Source organism: Neolamprologus brichardi, chromosome 8, assembly GCF_056152115.1.
Source record: "Neolamprologus brichardi isolate AB-2024 chromosome 8, ASM5615211v1, whole genome shotgun sequence".
NCBI lineage: Eukaryota > Metazoa > Chordata > Actinopteri > Cichliformes > Cichlidae > Neolamprologus > Neolamprologus brichardi.
Window position 1 is genome coordinate 22,871,504 of NC_142111.1, and position 15,222 is coordinate 22,886,725.

General features: G+C 40.1%; 1 protein-coding gene across 1 annotated transcript in view; it reads left to right on the forward strand.

Annotated features, from left to right (window-relative positions):
- tbkbp1 (TBK1 binding protein 1) overlaps positions 1-14,557 on the forward strand; it is an 80,819-nt gene extending 66,262 nt beyond the window's left edge. The window contains exons 9-10 of the mRNA XM_006793169.2: positions 2,746-3,533; positions 8,831-14,557. Of these exons, the coding sequence (XP_006793232.2) occupies positions 2,746-3,533; positions 8,831-8,959 (917 nt within the window). The 3' untranslated portion in view covers positions 8,960-14,557. The remainder of the gene's footprint in view (positions 1-2,745; positions 3,534-8,830) is intronic.
- The last annotated feature ends 665 nt before the right edge of the window (positions 14,558-15,222 follow it).

A 15,222-nucleotide genomic window follows, 5' to 3' on the forward strand; every position in this document is an offset into this window, starting at 1 on the left:
ATCTTGTAATTACAGGAAATACTACAACTGTACTTGTGCAAATAAATCTTTTTTTATGAATATACAGGGGAACATAATGTGCATCTCTATTAAGTGACTATCATGTCATATCATCTGAAGAAAGGATTAGAGCCTTACAGAAATGTCATCTAATAAAATAATGGTATCATTGCCAAATAATGAGCTGTAATGAAAATGTTATCTTTATGTATAATTAAAGTGGCGAATGAATCAGTTTCCTTTTCTTCGCATTGCGCCGACAAAATAGTGGAACAGAATCATATAAGTGACTGTTTGGGAACAAAAGCTGTTGTAAGTGTGTACTCTGTTATTGCGCAAGGCTAAACGTGCATTGACACCTGAGGACTTGTGTTGGTTATTGTATTCACAAGAGCCACAAGAAACACACACCAGTGAGTGATACGTGTTGTCTCACAGCTGTTGTTCGTTTTAAAGGTGTTACATGAGGTTTGGGTCAGGGTTCTATGCACGCCACTTCAGGTCTTGCACAACAATGTGTACCCGGTGTCCAAAAAGAAACGGTTATTTTCATGTTGAAACAAAAACGGGGCTACTAATGTTCGCTAGCAAAAATGCTAGCAAACTAATTGGAACAATCTGCCTTATAAACAGCTCCAGCCAAATGGTCTGAATGTTAGCTTGCAGACAGATTCAACACTACTAACATATTTTTTGGATTGTCACCTCACTGACTGTTTTGGGGTTTAAAAGTCGCAGCGAGGTCGACACAGACACAAATAACCAGTCAAAATCTATAATTTATGTCACCTTTTGCGCAATGTAGTTCTTTTACCAACCAGCAATCTGTTTAATAAATCCAAAAACAGATGTAAGTATGAAATACAGCTCTGTGAAAGTCTTGAGTCACCCCTCATTTCTTTGGACTTTACTCGGAAAATGGGACATGGCACGTGACACGTGCAAACATACATGGGAATATAGAACAGAAGGCAAAAGCTGAATTTGTACACTTTAGAGCAATATTTGGTTTGACTAACTTTATTCCTCAACACAGCATGAACTGTTGGTTTCTTAATATTTCTTGAAGTATTCGTCAGGAATAGTTCTCCAGGCTTCTCAAAGGAATCCCAAAGGTGGTTTTTTGGATGTTGGCTACTTTTTGTTTCATCCTTTGTCAGGGTGCTTTGATAATGTCGAAGTCTGGGTAGATCAATCAATGACTGATAGTGTTTCATTGTATGTTTTTCTATTTAGGTATGCTTTAGTGGGATGATCTGATATCGTTGTGTTGGTGTTGTTCCCAGATCATCATGAAAATGTTGTTCCAGGTTCAACATCGCAAGTGACCAATCACATTATTGTGACGTTATTCTTTTGCGCACCAACCCATTCGTGCATTTATGAAATTCCAATGTTGCAAGGACAATATCAATTCTGCTTAGCGTTTATTAAAGGGTCAGGGTTAGGGTCCGTTGATCGGCGGACAAAGGCGGTTTCTCGCAGCTTAAGTACAGTTTTTTGTTTTACGCCGGTTTTTCCCGAAGTCGCAAAAGTATGACATCACAACATTTTGATTGGTCACTTGCAATGTTGATCCTGGAACAACCTTTAGTATGATGATCTGGGAACAACACCAACACGAGGATATCAGATCGTGCGCTTTAGTGTGTTTGGGATTGCCATACTTAATGCATGTTGGATCAAAATACCTTTCTGCATTCATAATTTCATTACATAATCAAATGTGAAAACATCTCCAATGCCACTGACTAAAATGCAGCCATAAAACATTGGTTTACAGCTGGCTGTAGATGCTCACTATCGTGCCTATTCCCTGACCTCTGTTTTCAGATGCTTTTAATCTGCTTCAGGTAATTTTTTTAAGGACACACGACACACCATGCCAAGATATGCCTGGCTTGTAGTTAATATCTCTTTGAGAATCACCTTGCTGGTGCAAAATTAGAATTTTATGTCTGTCAAACTGTGTTACCTTTGGTCTTTTTGGAGATTTTTACTTTGTCAGAAGTAACAAAGTGCCTGAAGATTTAAAAAATTACAAATTGATTCTAAGTTGTTTGTCACATGTAGACACAACAATGGTTCGTGCTGTGAGTTTGGTGCCTTTTATATGCTTAACCGATTCATAGATCAGAGCTAAAAACATTAAACGAAAATAAAGAAAGAAAACATTCCTCTGAAAATGGACAGAGAAAGGACTGGACTAACAGTGAGTGAAGAAAGCAGCCAATTTCCAAACTTTCAGAAAGCCCGGACAACTATTGCTCAAGACCACCTCAACATGGTCTGGCCCCTTGGAAGCAAAATAAAAAGAAAGCAGAGGTGGCTTAAGACTTTTGCACAGTGATGTATGAAAAACAAAACATGAAAACTGTTCGAGTGTTTATTCCTACATGCCAGACACGAAGTAAGCTGACAGCAGACTTGCAAGAAGCACTGGTTGAACTTCCAGTAAATAAATATATAGTGTATACTGCAAAGTACAACTGAGCTCTGTGTATTGATTTGTGTTTTGTCCTGTATAAGTAATAGCATAAGTAGAGCTAATGTGTTTTCCATCATGCCTTTTTGAGCTTCATGAGATAAAACACTATTCATCTCTTTCTTTGTGCACCGGTTGAACAGGCCTTAAAAGTTGCTGAAGTATGTTTTAACTCTTGTCCATAGTGTGTAATGAATTAGAGCATGTTGCTAAGATGCATGCAAATCTTCATTGGGTTTGTTTCCTTTTTGTTTCCTCAGTCCAGCTTCACTCTCCCATACACCACCAGCGCCACTCCCCAGTATCGCAGCGCCACTCGCCCATTCCACAGCGCCATTCTCCAGTCCCGCCTCCGCCGCACCACTCTCCTATTCAGCAGCGACGCTCTCCGGTGCTGCAGCGCCTCTCCCCGGACATGCACCGCCGCTCACCCCTGCTGGACGTGAACGATGGACCAGCCTCTTACTCCTGCCGACCACCCAGCCAGCACCTACGAGCCAGCTTTCAGGGTCGTCGTAGTTACTCAGAGGTTGCCGATCCCTCGGCTTACCAGTGCCCGCCCCGCTTCTCTCTGGACCCAGTTTCCACCCTGCCGAAACCTCGGCCCTACGTTGAGAGCTACGCAAAACAGCAGTCCCAACACATAGGCTCTCCCCACAGTAGACTGCAGCACAGAGTGTCCCCATCTCCCCATCAAGGTGGCGGAGGGGGAGACGGAGGCCATGACGAGAGCTCCATGCGCCACTCCAGAGAGATGCCATTTCCACTGTCAGAGGTGGCCCACCTTCACTTTGAGCCCCCTCCTCCTTCCACACCTGCCCCTCAACCACCACAATCCTCAGAGGATGAGGAGGAGTGGACCTGTCCGCATCCCATCAGCCCTCCGAGGACACTGGGCGTGCTCTCTGCTGCAGTGCCCAGCGGTGTCATGAGGGGCCCAGCGTCCTGCTCAGCCTTTCCCGTCCCTCAGAGGTCTAACACCCTCACCTGTCACCCGCAGCCAGGGTACATGTCAGCAGAGCATGCTCAGTCCTGGCCTTCAATCAATGTGAGTTTAAATAAAGTTTATTACATATATGTAAATAGTGTTGGGGAGTAACGGAATACATGTACCGCCGTTACGTATTTAAAATACAAAATATGAGTAACTGTATTCCGTTACAGTTACCGTTTAAAAAGGTGGTATTTAGAATACAGTTACTTTGTTGAAATAAATGGATTACACGGCGGTACTTCCCTGTTTCATATTGTCGCGGGTCAGGACTGTTTGGGTTTTGTTTGACAGCTACGTCCTGCTGTTCTGGGTGGCAGCGTTACGGTTGCCATGGTTACAGGGTGACGCTCTCTCTCTGCCAGTGTTGCCAACTCCTCAGTAAGGAAAATCGCTATTGGCTGTCCTAAAAGTCGCTAGAAGTCGCTAAATGACGTCATCACCTAATTTGCATAATTGGTCATGCTAATGTCATTGTAATCTATGTTGTTGGAGAGAGAAATAACATCGTGGACGAGACATAAAGTGAGTAAAAAACATCCTAAATGCATTTAGAATTTATTTAGAACTACAAATTAAATTTATTTTAGCAATTATTGTTTTTTTAATGTCACAATTCCAACCCTGCTCCTTTACCCGGGCTTGGACCGGCAAAAGTGACCCGAAATAGGCACTCTGGTGGAGTTACTTTGTGTGTGTGTGTTTATAAGTAGTTTTAAACCTGATCCACAAAACAGCATAAGAGTAAAAGAGTAAAAGAAGAACTGACTGCGTTACAGCACCCGCTGCTTGTTGAGAGTAAAAGCGATATGCGCTTTCACGACTAGCGACTTTTTAGCGACTTTTTTTAGAAAAAAAAGTCGCTAAAAAGTCGCTAGTCGCTAGGAGGTCTGAAGTCGCTAGGTCTGAAAACTCGCTAAATATAGCGACAAAGTCGCCAAGTTGGCAACACTGCTCTCTGCGTGTTTCCTGGGTGAGAGAGCGCCTGTTGTTGTTGTGCTAAGCTAATAGGCAGAATGCTACAGGTATAGCTCTAAAGAATGTAGCATCATAGGCAGTGTAGACGTGCTGCAGGGAGAATGGACTGCCATACACGTTATGTGTCTGTGAGTGAGGGAGGGAGAAAAAGGAAAAGTACGAGCTGTCATCGAGCAAAAACGGGAGCTGGAAGCATGTAAATATAATAATAACCACTGCAGCCAAGAAGAGTGCCTGACGAGCCCAGTTGTAAGTAATCTATTAAGACTCGACTGTACACCGTGTTCGTGTTTTCCTCCAAAAACAATAAGTTCCGTTGGAGCAGCCTTTCAACGCCTCTCTCTGTCTGTCGCAAGCAAAGTTGACCCAGACAACAAAGTAAAGCTAGTTTTCGGCTATGAGCCGACTCGAACCCACCGTATTAGCCAGAGGTCCCTTTACTACGGTTCAGAGCCGCGGACCTTCAGTAACAGTAATAAATCACAGCAATAGTACATTCATGTAGTTGTAAACAGCATGATAATATATTAAGTAATCCAAAGTATTCAGAATACGTTACTCTCATTGAGTAACGTAACGGAATACGTTACAGAATACATTTTGGGGCATGTATTCTGTATTCTGTAATGGAATACATTTTAAAAGTAACCTTGCCAACACTGTATGTAAACCATAAACATTAGACCTGATGCATGTTTGCGTTACTTTAAAAACATTAACTAGCACTCGGTGTCAATTTTATCAGTGCTGCAGTTGTCGCAGACCCATTTTTAAAATTTCCACTAAGGGTAGCTTGCTCATGCTTAATCATCTTCCGTCCGTGCCATAGTTCCTTTAAATGAACATTTTAAAAAATATTGAGAAATACATTTCTCAGCTTTCTTGTGAGCGACTAGAAGTTTGATACCAATCTTATGACTTTGCATTTAATACAGAGATGGAGTTAAGATGTGCTTAGACAAACTTAGCAAAAAGGGGGAAACAGCTTACCCAGGCGTGTGTGAAGTTAAACCACATGCCTAAAAACAATCCTTCAGATATGAAAATGTACATATTTTAATTATTTAACCTACACAGAAAAAAAAAACAAATGCACAAATCCATATTAGGATATAATAAAAAGTCATCTAATCCTTACCAGGTTAACCTTGGATGAACAGTTACACATGCTATATTACACCATGTCATTATTTATCTAAAGGAAAACGAAGCCAAAATGCAGAAACACTATGGGTAAAACATTCACGATAATTGCCAGTCTTCCTGGGAGTAGACGTCCTACGAAATTCACCCCAAGGTCAGACTGTTCAGTGCTCAGAGAACCTGCAAAACAACCTCAGACTCTTCAGGCCTCGGTTAGTGTGTTAAATGTGAAACTTCATGACTTCATTAGAAAAATAGAAAAAGAACATGGAGGCACAAGTACATGCTGGACATGTTTGGCCACAATGCCCAGCGCTTCCTTTTAATAAAAAACAAAGTCACCAGATCATTACAAACACCAGACACCAAATCTCAAGCACGGTAGTGGAGGCATGATGATTTAGACTTGACCTGGGCGACCTGCAGTCATGTCCTCTCCATGCTTGAGTACTCTAGATAAAAAAAAGTGAGGCCAATTGTTCAACAGCTGAAGTTTAGCTAAAATTGGATCATGCAAAAGAACAATAATCCCAATCACAGCAGCAAACCAACAAAGGAATGGGTGAAAAAGAAAACAAATCAAGGTGTTGCAGTGGTCGAGCCAGAATTAACAGAAGTTAAATGCTGTAGACCTTAACACACAGAAGGACCTTAACGTGAACTTAAGACCTCCAAGACCTTAACAGAGCTGTGCATAAATAAATACTCAAAAGACTCAGTTAACTGAATCATTGTTGTTTAGATAGGTGGGGGAAAGCCCTCTGAAAATATGAAGTCATGCATAAAATAATAAGGTTTCAGGTTATACTTGGTTTGTCATATACTTCTTACACAGTTTTTCTTGAATGGATAATAACATGGAGTAATGTCACATACTGATGTTCTTCTGAAATTAATATTTAAATAATTTTAGAACCAGATTATTTTTTTTATTGTTGTCCTGATAATTAGTAACTGAGCTGGTCTGCTGTTTATTCTACTTGCACTCTCAAAGCACTTCGTTACACTGTAACAGCAACTCCAGGTTCAGTATCTTGCCAGAGGATATTTTGGCAGACTGGAGCAGCAAGGGATTGAACCACCAACCTTCCAATTAGTGGATGCCCCGCTCTACCCCTGAGCAACAGCCGCTGAATAAATGAGACAATTTCCTCTAATATTTTCCAGGTTAGAAAGATTATTCACCAAAACAGACCAAAACAAACTGTGTTCATGTGTTGTTGGCAGAACAAGTCATAGCAACAGTTATGTCACATTTGTGTTAGAGAAGAAAGACAGCCTACATTTTGGTTAATTGACATTCAATTAGACGTGTTGGTGACTGTATTTAATTTATGATAGCACCTCTGTCCACATTTTAAGATAAACTGACTATACCGAGGCGTATTTGTGGTGTTTATAAAGCCACAAAGTCCTCAGATGGAGAAGGTTGAAGAGAATAGATGAGTCAGTGAAAAGTCAGACTTTTACACATGAAGCCGCACTTCTTTTCCGATTTCCTACTGACAATCTTGGTTTTCTTTAACCATGATGATGCACGTTCCTTAACCTTTAAAGGGAATCCACTGATTTCCCCCCGACTACAGCGTGTTTACAGTTCCACGTTTGTATTATTGCATTTTCAGTGGGACAAAAACATAAAAAAATTACCTCAAACTATGTTACTACTTCCTTTTTGAGAGTAAAGGACAAAGAGTACACTCTATCTAAAGTACAGATGTAACCAGTGTAACGTCACTCATTGTTTTATGAAATCCAGTTCTAAGTCATCATGAGTAAACTGTGGATCTGACTAAACAGCACTTGAAACCATAACTTATAGGTTGTTTTTCATAGACTTCTATGAAATCACACTTCTTATTTGAAAAAAAAAATCACAGGAGTCACCCCCTGCTGGACATAAAAAGGACTACACTTCCACATTTGCAAGTATTTGCCTGTTTTTCGACATCCATCGTCTCTACAGTTTATGGGATGTTGGCTACAGAAGCTCCTTTTAACGTAGCTCACCTAAACTGTGGCTCATCGCTGGATTGCAGTGGGTTCACTGGGTACTTTTGACAAGCAGAGAGAGAATGGGCTTAGAAACACACCACATATGATCTGAAAGCTCTAAATATAAAGGGGAGCACTTATGCTAATTTCAAACGCCATATTTTTAATTCTTGGACTCTACTAGTGTAGCATGACTCACAATTTTACAAATAAATCTCATACCAGCTTTGGTGTAGTCACTCAGTTCATCCACTTCCTGAAACAAGCTGTTGTAACTGCCTTCCCCCTGCCCTTTCAGGCAAGCTTGCACAGCAGGTAGGTGGAACTATTGTGCTCGCAGCCAGAGCTAAGGCATATCCCTTCTCTTTAAAATCATAATCGGCCAATAATAGCACTGAGAGCAGACTAAAGTCTGAGCTTTAGGCATATTAGGATTAATTGTAAATCTTCTGGCCTCATTATTTGAAATATAATATCAGTATTCACTGCTGTAGCAGTGTATATATACAGTCCCAGGTACTACAGCCTCAGATGAGCAACTGTGTCATTATTTATTTCTACATACAAAAGTAGTATGTTGAAAACTAAGTACACGCTTACTGTTATCATATTACATAGAATTAAGAAGCTAATCAAGTAATCAAATGCAGGTATTTAATTGATCGTTAGCAAGTCATACAGCAGCTTTAACGTCAAGCAATCGCTCTGTGTATGACTTTTTCAGTTTCTCACATCATTGTGGAGGAATTTTGGTCCCCAGTGAATTCTTTATTATGTGGTAATATGCAAAACCTTAGTACTGAAAGAGGGCGTACTTTCTTTTTCGTATGAGTGCATGAGAGAAAAAAACTCATAGCAGGTCCTCTTTAGCGTTAAATCATGAGGATCACGATGTACTTAAGGAACAAAATCAACAAAAAATAAACATGAAGGTGGTACTGATGTTAAGTTGCCCTTATTAAGAAAGCAAATACACATATTTCTCACAATTGTGAACTATTTTTTCTAATATATTGAATCCACCTGGGTTTACTACAAGTTTGTCTCTTTTTAAAAACCTTTTGCGTAAGCCTGAATTGATCGCTTACCCTGCAATGATGAAACTGTGAATCTGCCTCCCACAGACTGACTAATACTATCCTGTGAAGTGAGTACGCTGAGGACTGCGTGTGATTTGACCTGATAGTGACTACATGTCCATACCTGTGTGTGTGTGTGTGTGTGTGTGTGTTTTGCAGCTCTGGATGGAGACCGAAGAGAGTGACATGAGGAGCTGCCCTCTCTGCCAGCTGATATTCCCGGTCGGTTACCCTGACGATGCCCTCATCAAGCACATCGACTCCCACCTGGAGAACAGCAAGATATGATTGTCATGGCAACCAGCCCGCGCACATCTGCGCTCTCTTCTTATAGATTATGTAAGAGATTAGCAGACCTGGCGAGAGAGGAAGTCAAATGTACACAAACAAGCCATCCATTTAGGGTGTGAACCAGTTAGCTGCTGTATGTGTGACGCTATAGGTAGAGATGCAAAGTGGCGCAGAGGTTTATTTTATTTTGGAGGAATTTAAAAATAGGTCTACATGCAGAGTCCCTTACTGATTGCCCTTAAGACAGATCTGCCTGTATAATCACTGGCTCTGGTTGCTGCTATTTGTTTAAAAGTCTTGTTGTGCAGTGTTCAGGCAATTTAGGGTATTGTGTTGTCTTTTTTTTATTATTATTATTATTCTTTTTTCTTTTTCCGCTAAAGTGTGGATTTGATTTAGCAAAGTAAATTGTGAGAGGCACACTGGCAGGTTCAGGGGCTCTGCATGCCAAAATGTTTGTCCAGCAGTAAAAGTTCAGGGAGCTATGGCGCAACTATTCTCACCACTTAGCTTTAAATATTCCTGCTTGGAAATTTTCTATCTCGCACAGACACACACATACACACACAGACGCGCACTGCAGTTTATTTTACAGAGGACCCTGCGCAGTAAGTGCCAAGGACAATGCCCTGGTAGAAGCTGGTCTAATGAGATGATCAGACAGCCGTACGAAAGCATGCGGGGAAAGTCGTTTTAAGTTTCTGACGCCGAAGGAAGGAAATGCCAGTTTCACTTCTCTGAAACAAGGAAGTTTGGCAGTTAAGAAAGTATAAAACATTCCAGTCTTTCATTTCATCTGCTGAGAGAAAAACTGACAAACTGGAGAACATGAATCTGAAAGGATGTGTGAGTGAGCCAGAAAGCTCCAAATTTTGTGTTTTGATATTGCCCTGCAGGGCGGGGCACCGATGAAGATACTTTAAGAGGAGGGAAATTTTAGTCAGTATATACCTTTTATGCTTGCAGCCTGTTCAAATCGTATCTTAGCCCTTTCAGTTAGCATAGTCTATACAATGTATCAGTTTTCAGTCCCTATATATATTTTCAATATGTAATTTACTATTTATATTGTCTATCTGTAAGGCAAAAAATATGAAGTTATATTTTTGCAAATGTCAACGCACCACATGTCTCATGCTGGTGAAAAAGAATCTTTCCCATGTGCTTACATGCTGCTACACACAGCAGACTCAAAGCTCAAAATCCCACCGAACGGGATACTTTCTGTACAAAGAATATCAACTGGGATTCTTCTCAGTCTTCCTCCAGATCTGACCTTCGTAAAAGATTGATGTCACGACTGCCCAGACCGCCCAACAAAAAACTAAAACACACAGCTGGTTGCATGAGATCAAGACATCTGACCTGCTTTGAAGAAAAAGTGGCAGGCTTTTTAGTGTACTATTTTTACTGTCTCAGAGATCTGACATCAAAAACACCATCGCCAATCAGCAAAGTTATCTCTCCAGGGTTTAAGCAAAGACGAGACTCTTCTTTTGATACATGTGTTTAATTTTTACCACAAGGGAACTCAAGATCTCTTTGTGGGACCTGAACTTTTTGAACACAAAAAGTGAAAACAACAAAAAAAAAAACACAGTTACACTGATGTCAGCTAATCCGAGGCTTTCAGTTACATGTGCAGTTTCTAACGTTTGGGGATGTCCCTACAAAGCCAACCATGCATCTCAACCGGTTTGAAGTTACTGAAGAGAGGAACGCAGCAGATTAGAGCACACAGGGCAGCGACTGTGACCGCAGGATGACGATGGACGTGTACCATAATGTGACGCACTCTTGAGCAAATCACTGAATCACTGCAAACTCTGGATGCTTTGAGTTTCCTGTGAATGTTTAGAGGAAAGAGTTTTCCAAATGGATCAAAGAAATGCCAGTTTAAAGGATGACTCTGGTTTATTACCACTTGCCTCTTAATTTATCAGGTTTTAACATTTATTATTGGTTCTGATGACTCTGCAATCATCTGCTTCACTGCTGAAAATTCAAAAAAATCTTACTAATCAATCAAGCTCTCTCAGTTTTCTCAATATTGTGAACACTGGCATTTTTTAAATGTTGCATGCCGTAAGCCGACTTCAATTGATCAGTGAAATTTATTTTTAAAACGTTAGCGACGGACTCAACAGTAAAGTTCTGAGGCATTAGCAAGCTAGTTAACTTATTAGCATACCACCAGGTTTAAATTTTAACAGATGTGTTTGCACTGCTGAGTTCTGCAAAGTTCATATTCTAACTGAAGAGGTTAAATCAAAGGTACTTGCTGGTAGTCACTCGGTGAAATTGGTTGCAAAAAGGTATATAAGGCGCTACACCAAAAGCCTCGTCGTGATTGTCTTGGAGTGTAGGAGATTGCGGTCTTCGTCTACTTTGGATGGAAGACACAGACTTGTCTGTAAGGCTTTGCTAACTACTTGGTAATTTGGGTGCAGAACTGAAAACTGTGCAATGCAAAACAGAGAATCAGGCTATTTGCCTTCAAAGTAAAATTTGCGTCATTTGAAACGTGTCGGTTTCAGTGGTAAAGTACAGCTTTTACTTTGAAGGCAAACGTTCTCCGTTTCTGTTTTGTGTCGCACTTTTTCAAGTTTCGTTACTGCTAAGTGGTTAGTTAGAGAAGTTGGCATCCTCCAGTGACCACAGCAGTATATTAGTGACCAAAGCAATCACGATAAACGTTATCAGCACTGTAAAATTAGCAATTTGATCCAAAACAATCACATCTTTCAAATCCAAATAAAGTGGATCTGGTGCCTAAGCCTCACCAACAAACCAGCAAACCTTAAAAACTGCACCAGATGAGACTCAAACACATCTACCAGCACACCTTACTTTTGCATCGGGTGACTCATGATGCTTTTTTTGCTGTTTTAAAGTGGAAATTATAACTCAGAAAAAGTCACCATCCACTGCTACAGACTTAAAATGCTTAAGTGTTTTAAATATAGTACTGAAGATTTTTATTTATTGATTATCATTATTATTATTGGCATTGCAAGAGAGCAGAGCAAGGTTAGAAAGTCATTATGATAACAGTCACTCAGCATTATCACACCTTTTTCAAAATGTATTTAAATAAAGAAAGCATGCATATAGTACACATCTGGAATCTCCAACAATGAGTGACGAGCGGCAACACAAGCTGTCGTCTGAGCTCATCTCGATCGTCTAAAAGCTCGCCGTAAACAGGAATCTGTTACACTTTAACCTTACCTTCCATTTGACGTGAGTGTGTTACAAGCTGTGGTTCTGTAACTTTGTTACTTTTGGAATTTTCTTGATCTAAAATTGAATGTAAAAAAAAACCTGTCTGATTTACTTTAAACGCTCTGTGTTGTTGTGTCGTTTGCATGAGGTGTTAACAGGGGTCTTTCAGCGGCGAGGTCATTGTCATCTTGTAGTTCAAATGCCTTCCATGGATGAATCATTTTCTTTCTTTTCTTTTTAAAATAGGAGCAAGGTGGGGGGGCGAAGAGAGCTCTATGTAACACCTCTGCTAACCAATTTCCTGGGGGAAAACCTAAACTATTAAGAATTTCACAAGAAAATGGTCAGGTTCAGAGAAGTTCAAAATAAGTGCATGTAGCAGATTTCCTTAATTCTTAATGCAAGAATTAAGGAAATCTACTACATGCACTTATTTTGAACTTGATGACAGCTTGTGTTTCCTGCCCAGTCTGATACTTAAGAACAGGGAGGTGATTACAAACTTATTGATGCTAAAAAAGAGCTGAATTAAAATAAACCAGAATTGTCCTTTAAAACTGCATCCTGAGGTTTACAGTAACTTCAGAGCAGTTCTTGACCATTAAATCGAAGAGGGCTTTCATGGCTCCAGAGTATTCTATATACTGTCTGTACAGTTTGTAACTATATCACTCTGTGTACAATATTTAAAGCTGTGTATAGACAGAATTTTTGCAAGTGTGTAATACTAATGAAACATGTACTCTATTACTCAACAACTTCAAATTGGAGTGTCTGTAAATCAGTATATACACATAATCCTAATCAACACCACACTAAATATGAATTATATGTGAGTTACATGCCAGTACTACCCTACAACTTTACTCACTACTTACTTTTACTCACTAAGTAGCGGTACTTTCTATATTCAAGTGATATCCAAAAACACGGTTGCAGCTTTCAGAGAAAAACCTGTGTTTGTCTTAAAGTTTCGGTCCTTACAGAAACTTTTTGACACATTTTTTTCCGACTTGACTGATAATTCAGCAACGACACGAGAATCAAAAACATGCACAGCTGTTTGTCTTTGTGGAGGAAGATGATGCGACGTTGCACCATAAAGTATTTGTGCAGCAGTAGAAAACTGCAAACCAGTACAGTAGTACATGATAAACTTTAATGTAAAGGGGACCTATTATGCTTATCCTTTTTTTTTTATAGTGGATGTTCATCTTTAAACGTGACCAAAGTTTCAAATAATGAGGTCTGTGTAGGTACAAGAAATCCCTTCGAGCCAAAAGCTCAGGCATTTTAGTTTTTGAGGGGCAGCCAATCAACAGAAAGCTGCTTTAAAGTGTGCAGGACAGGATGTAATGACATCGTTTCAGATAGAAGTCCAGTAGAAAGTGAATTTTAATGAAGGGTCAATCATGCAATGTTACTCCAGTAGAGTCCAAAATAGCATAATATGTCCCCTTTTAGTTAAAACATGATTAAATCACTAAGATGTGTACTTTTTCTTATGACTGAGGACCCATGTTGGCTCAGAACCAAAGAAAATAATTTCCTGTCGTTTCAAAAACTGAGGGTTTGCTTGGCAGGTAGTTCATGTCATGTATGGGAAGATGCTGCACTGTGGTTCATGCTGTCTTGTGCTCAACCACAAACGTTTTGGCCAGCAGCAGCGGTGCAGAATGATCACACCCTGCATGAGTTCACAATGCGATGCACACGGATGTTCACACAACAACACATTCGCGCATGTACGAGCCGCCCCGAGGCCCACCGAGTGAAGTTTAGAATCGCCGGTTCAGGGTTTTAAATGTTTCATTTCCAGCTGCCATGGTTTAAAAAGTCAAAAAGCTAAAATCATAGCGCTTTCTTCTTATTTCTCGTGTTTTAACAGCAAACTGGCTCCTTTGGTTTACTCAGGAGACTAACAAAGACAGAAAAAAAAAGATCAGCTTTGCCAGCGTTAAAGATTAAATAGATTTCTTTGTCATGAAATCTCAGTCTCAATTTCTTTCAGATTTACTCAGGAGACACATAGCTAGGTCCAACAAAGAGCTGCAGCTGAAATCAAGTCAGTTTTCTGTTCTCGTGTAGCTCCACTTGCCCACGAGTAACTATGTGAGTCAGGTTGTCTAAATGCGAAACCTTCATTGCACACGGAGACCTCGGCACTAATGAACTCTCCGCAACACTAATGAGAACTAATATTTATGTGTTTAAGTAACGTGTGGTGGAGCAACGCTGCTGGCATTCAACAAGTTTAATGAACACAAAGAAAACAACCACAGAGCCACACAAAGAGGCCGCTTTTCTTTCTCCATCTCAATCTCTCTGTTTGTAAATATTCCACTAAATAAACTGAAACTTGCACTGAAATGAAGTGTGATCGTGCTTCTTTATGCTCGCACCGTGATGTCATTTCCTCAGCTCCATTTCACATCCTGTTTTCGTTGACCAGTATTAATTTTAGAGCTCCAGTTGCACATTGGAGCTACAGGTGTTGTGAAGATAAACTGCATGTTTCTCTGCACTTTAGATAAACCTTCAGAGGTGCAAATATTTAATTTAAACTATGATAAAATAACTGTTTTCTGTGTAAAAAGCAGTTAAAACGTAGACACAAACGTGTAAATTATGGCTTTACATAAGAATTCAGCTAAACTAGAATAGAAATTAGTATTTAAAGCTTTAATTTCTTGCATTAGAACACAGATTTCCAACAAGTACGTAAAAGGAAGCATGAATATTTGTCTTAGAATAACGTAAACCTACTGAGCATGAAAGACCGCGTTCACCTCTTGGTGCATGTTGTGCCCGTGACGCGCGCTGTAATGATTTTATGTCCTTGAAACATGCAAAAGGTGCATAAACACAAACATAAGCTGTGCTGTTGTTGTGCCTGAGGAGTCCTTGAGAGCAGAAATTGTGCTGTTAGTTTCAGTCAGCAGAGAAGCTGTTTTTGCTACAGAGTGAGCCGAGATCATTGCGAAAATACATCGCACCTTCATCACCGTGTAAGACCTCTCTGATGTTGTGGGTAC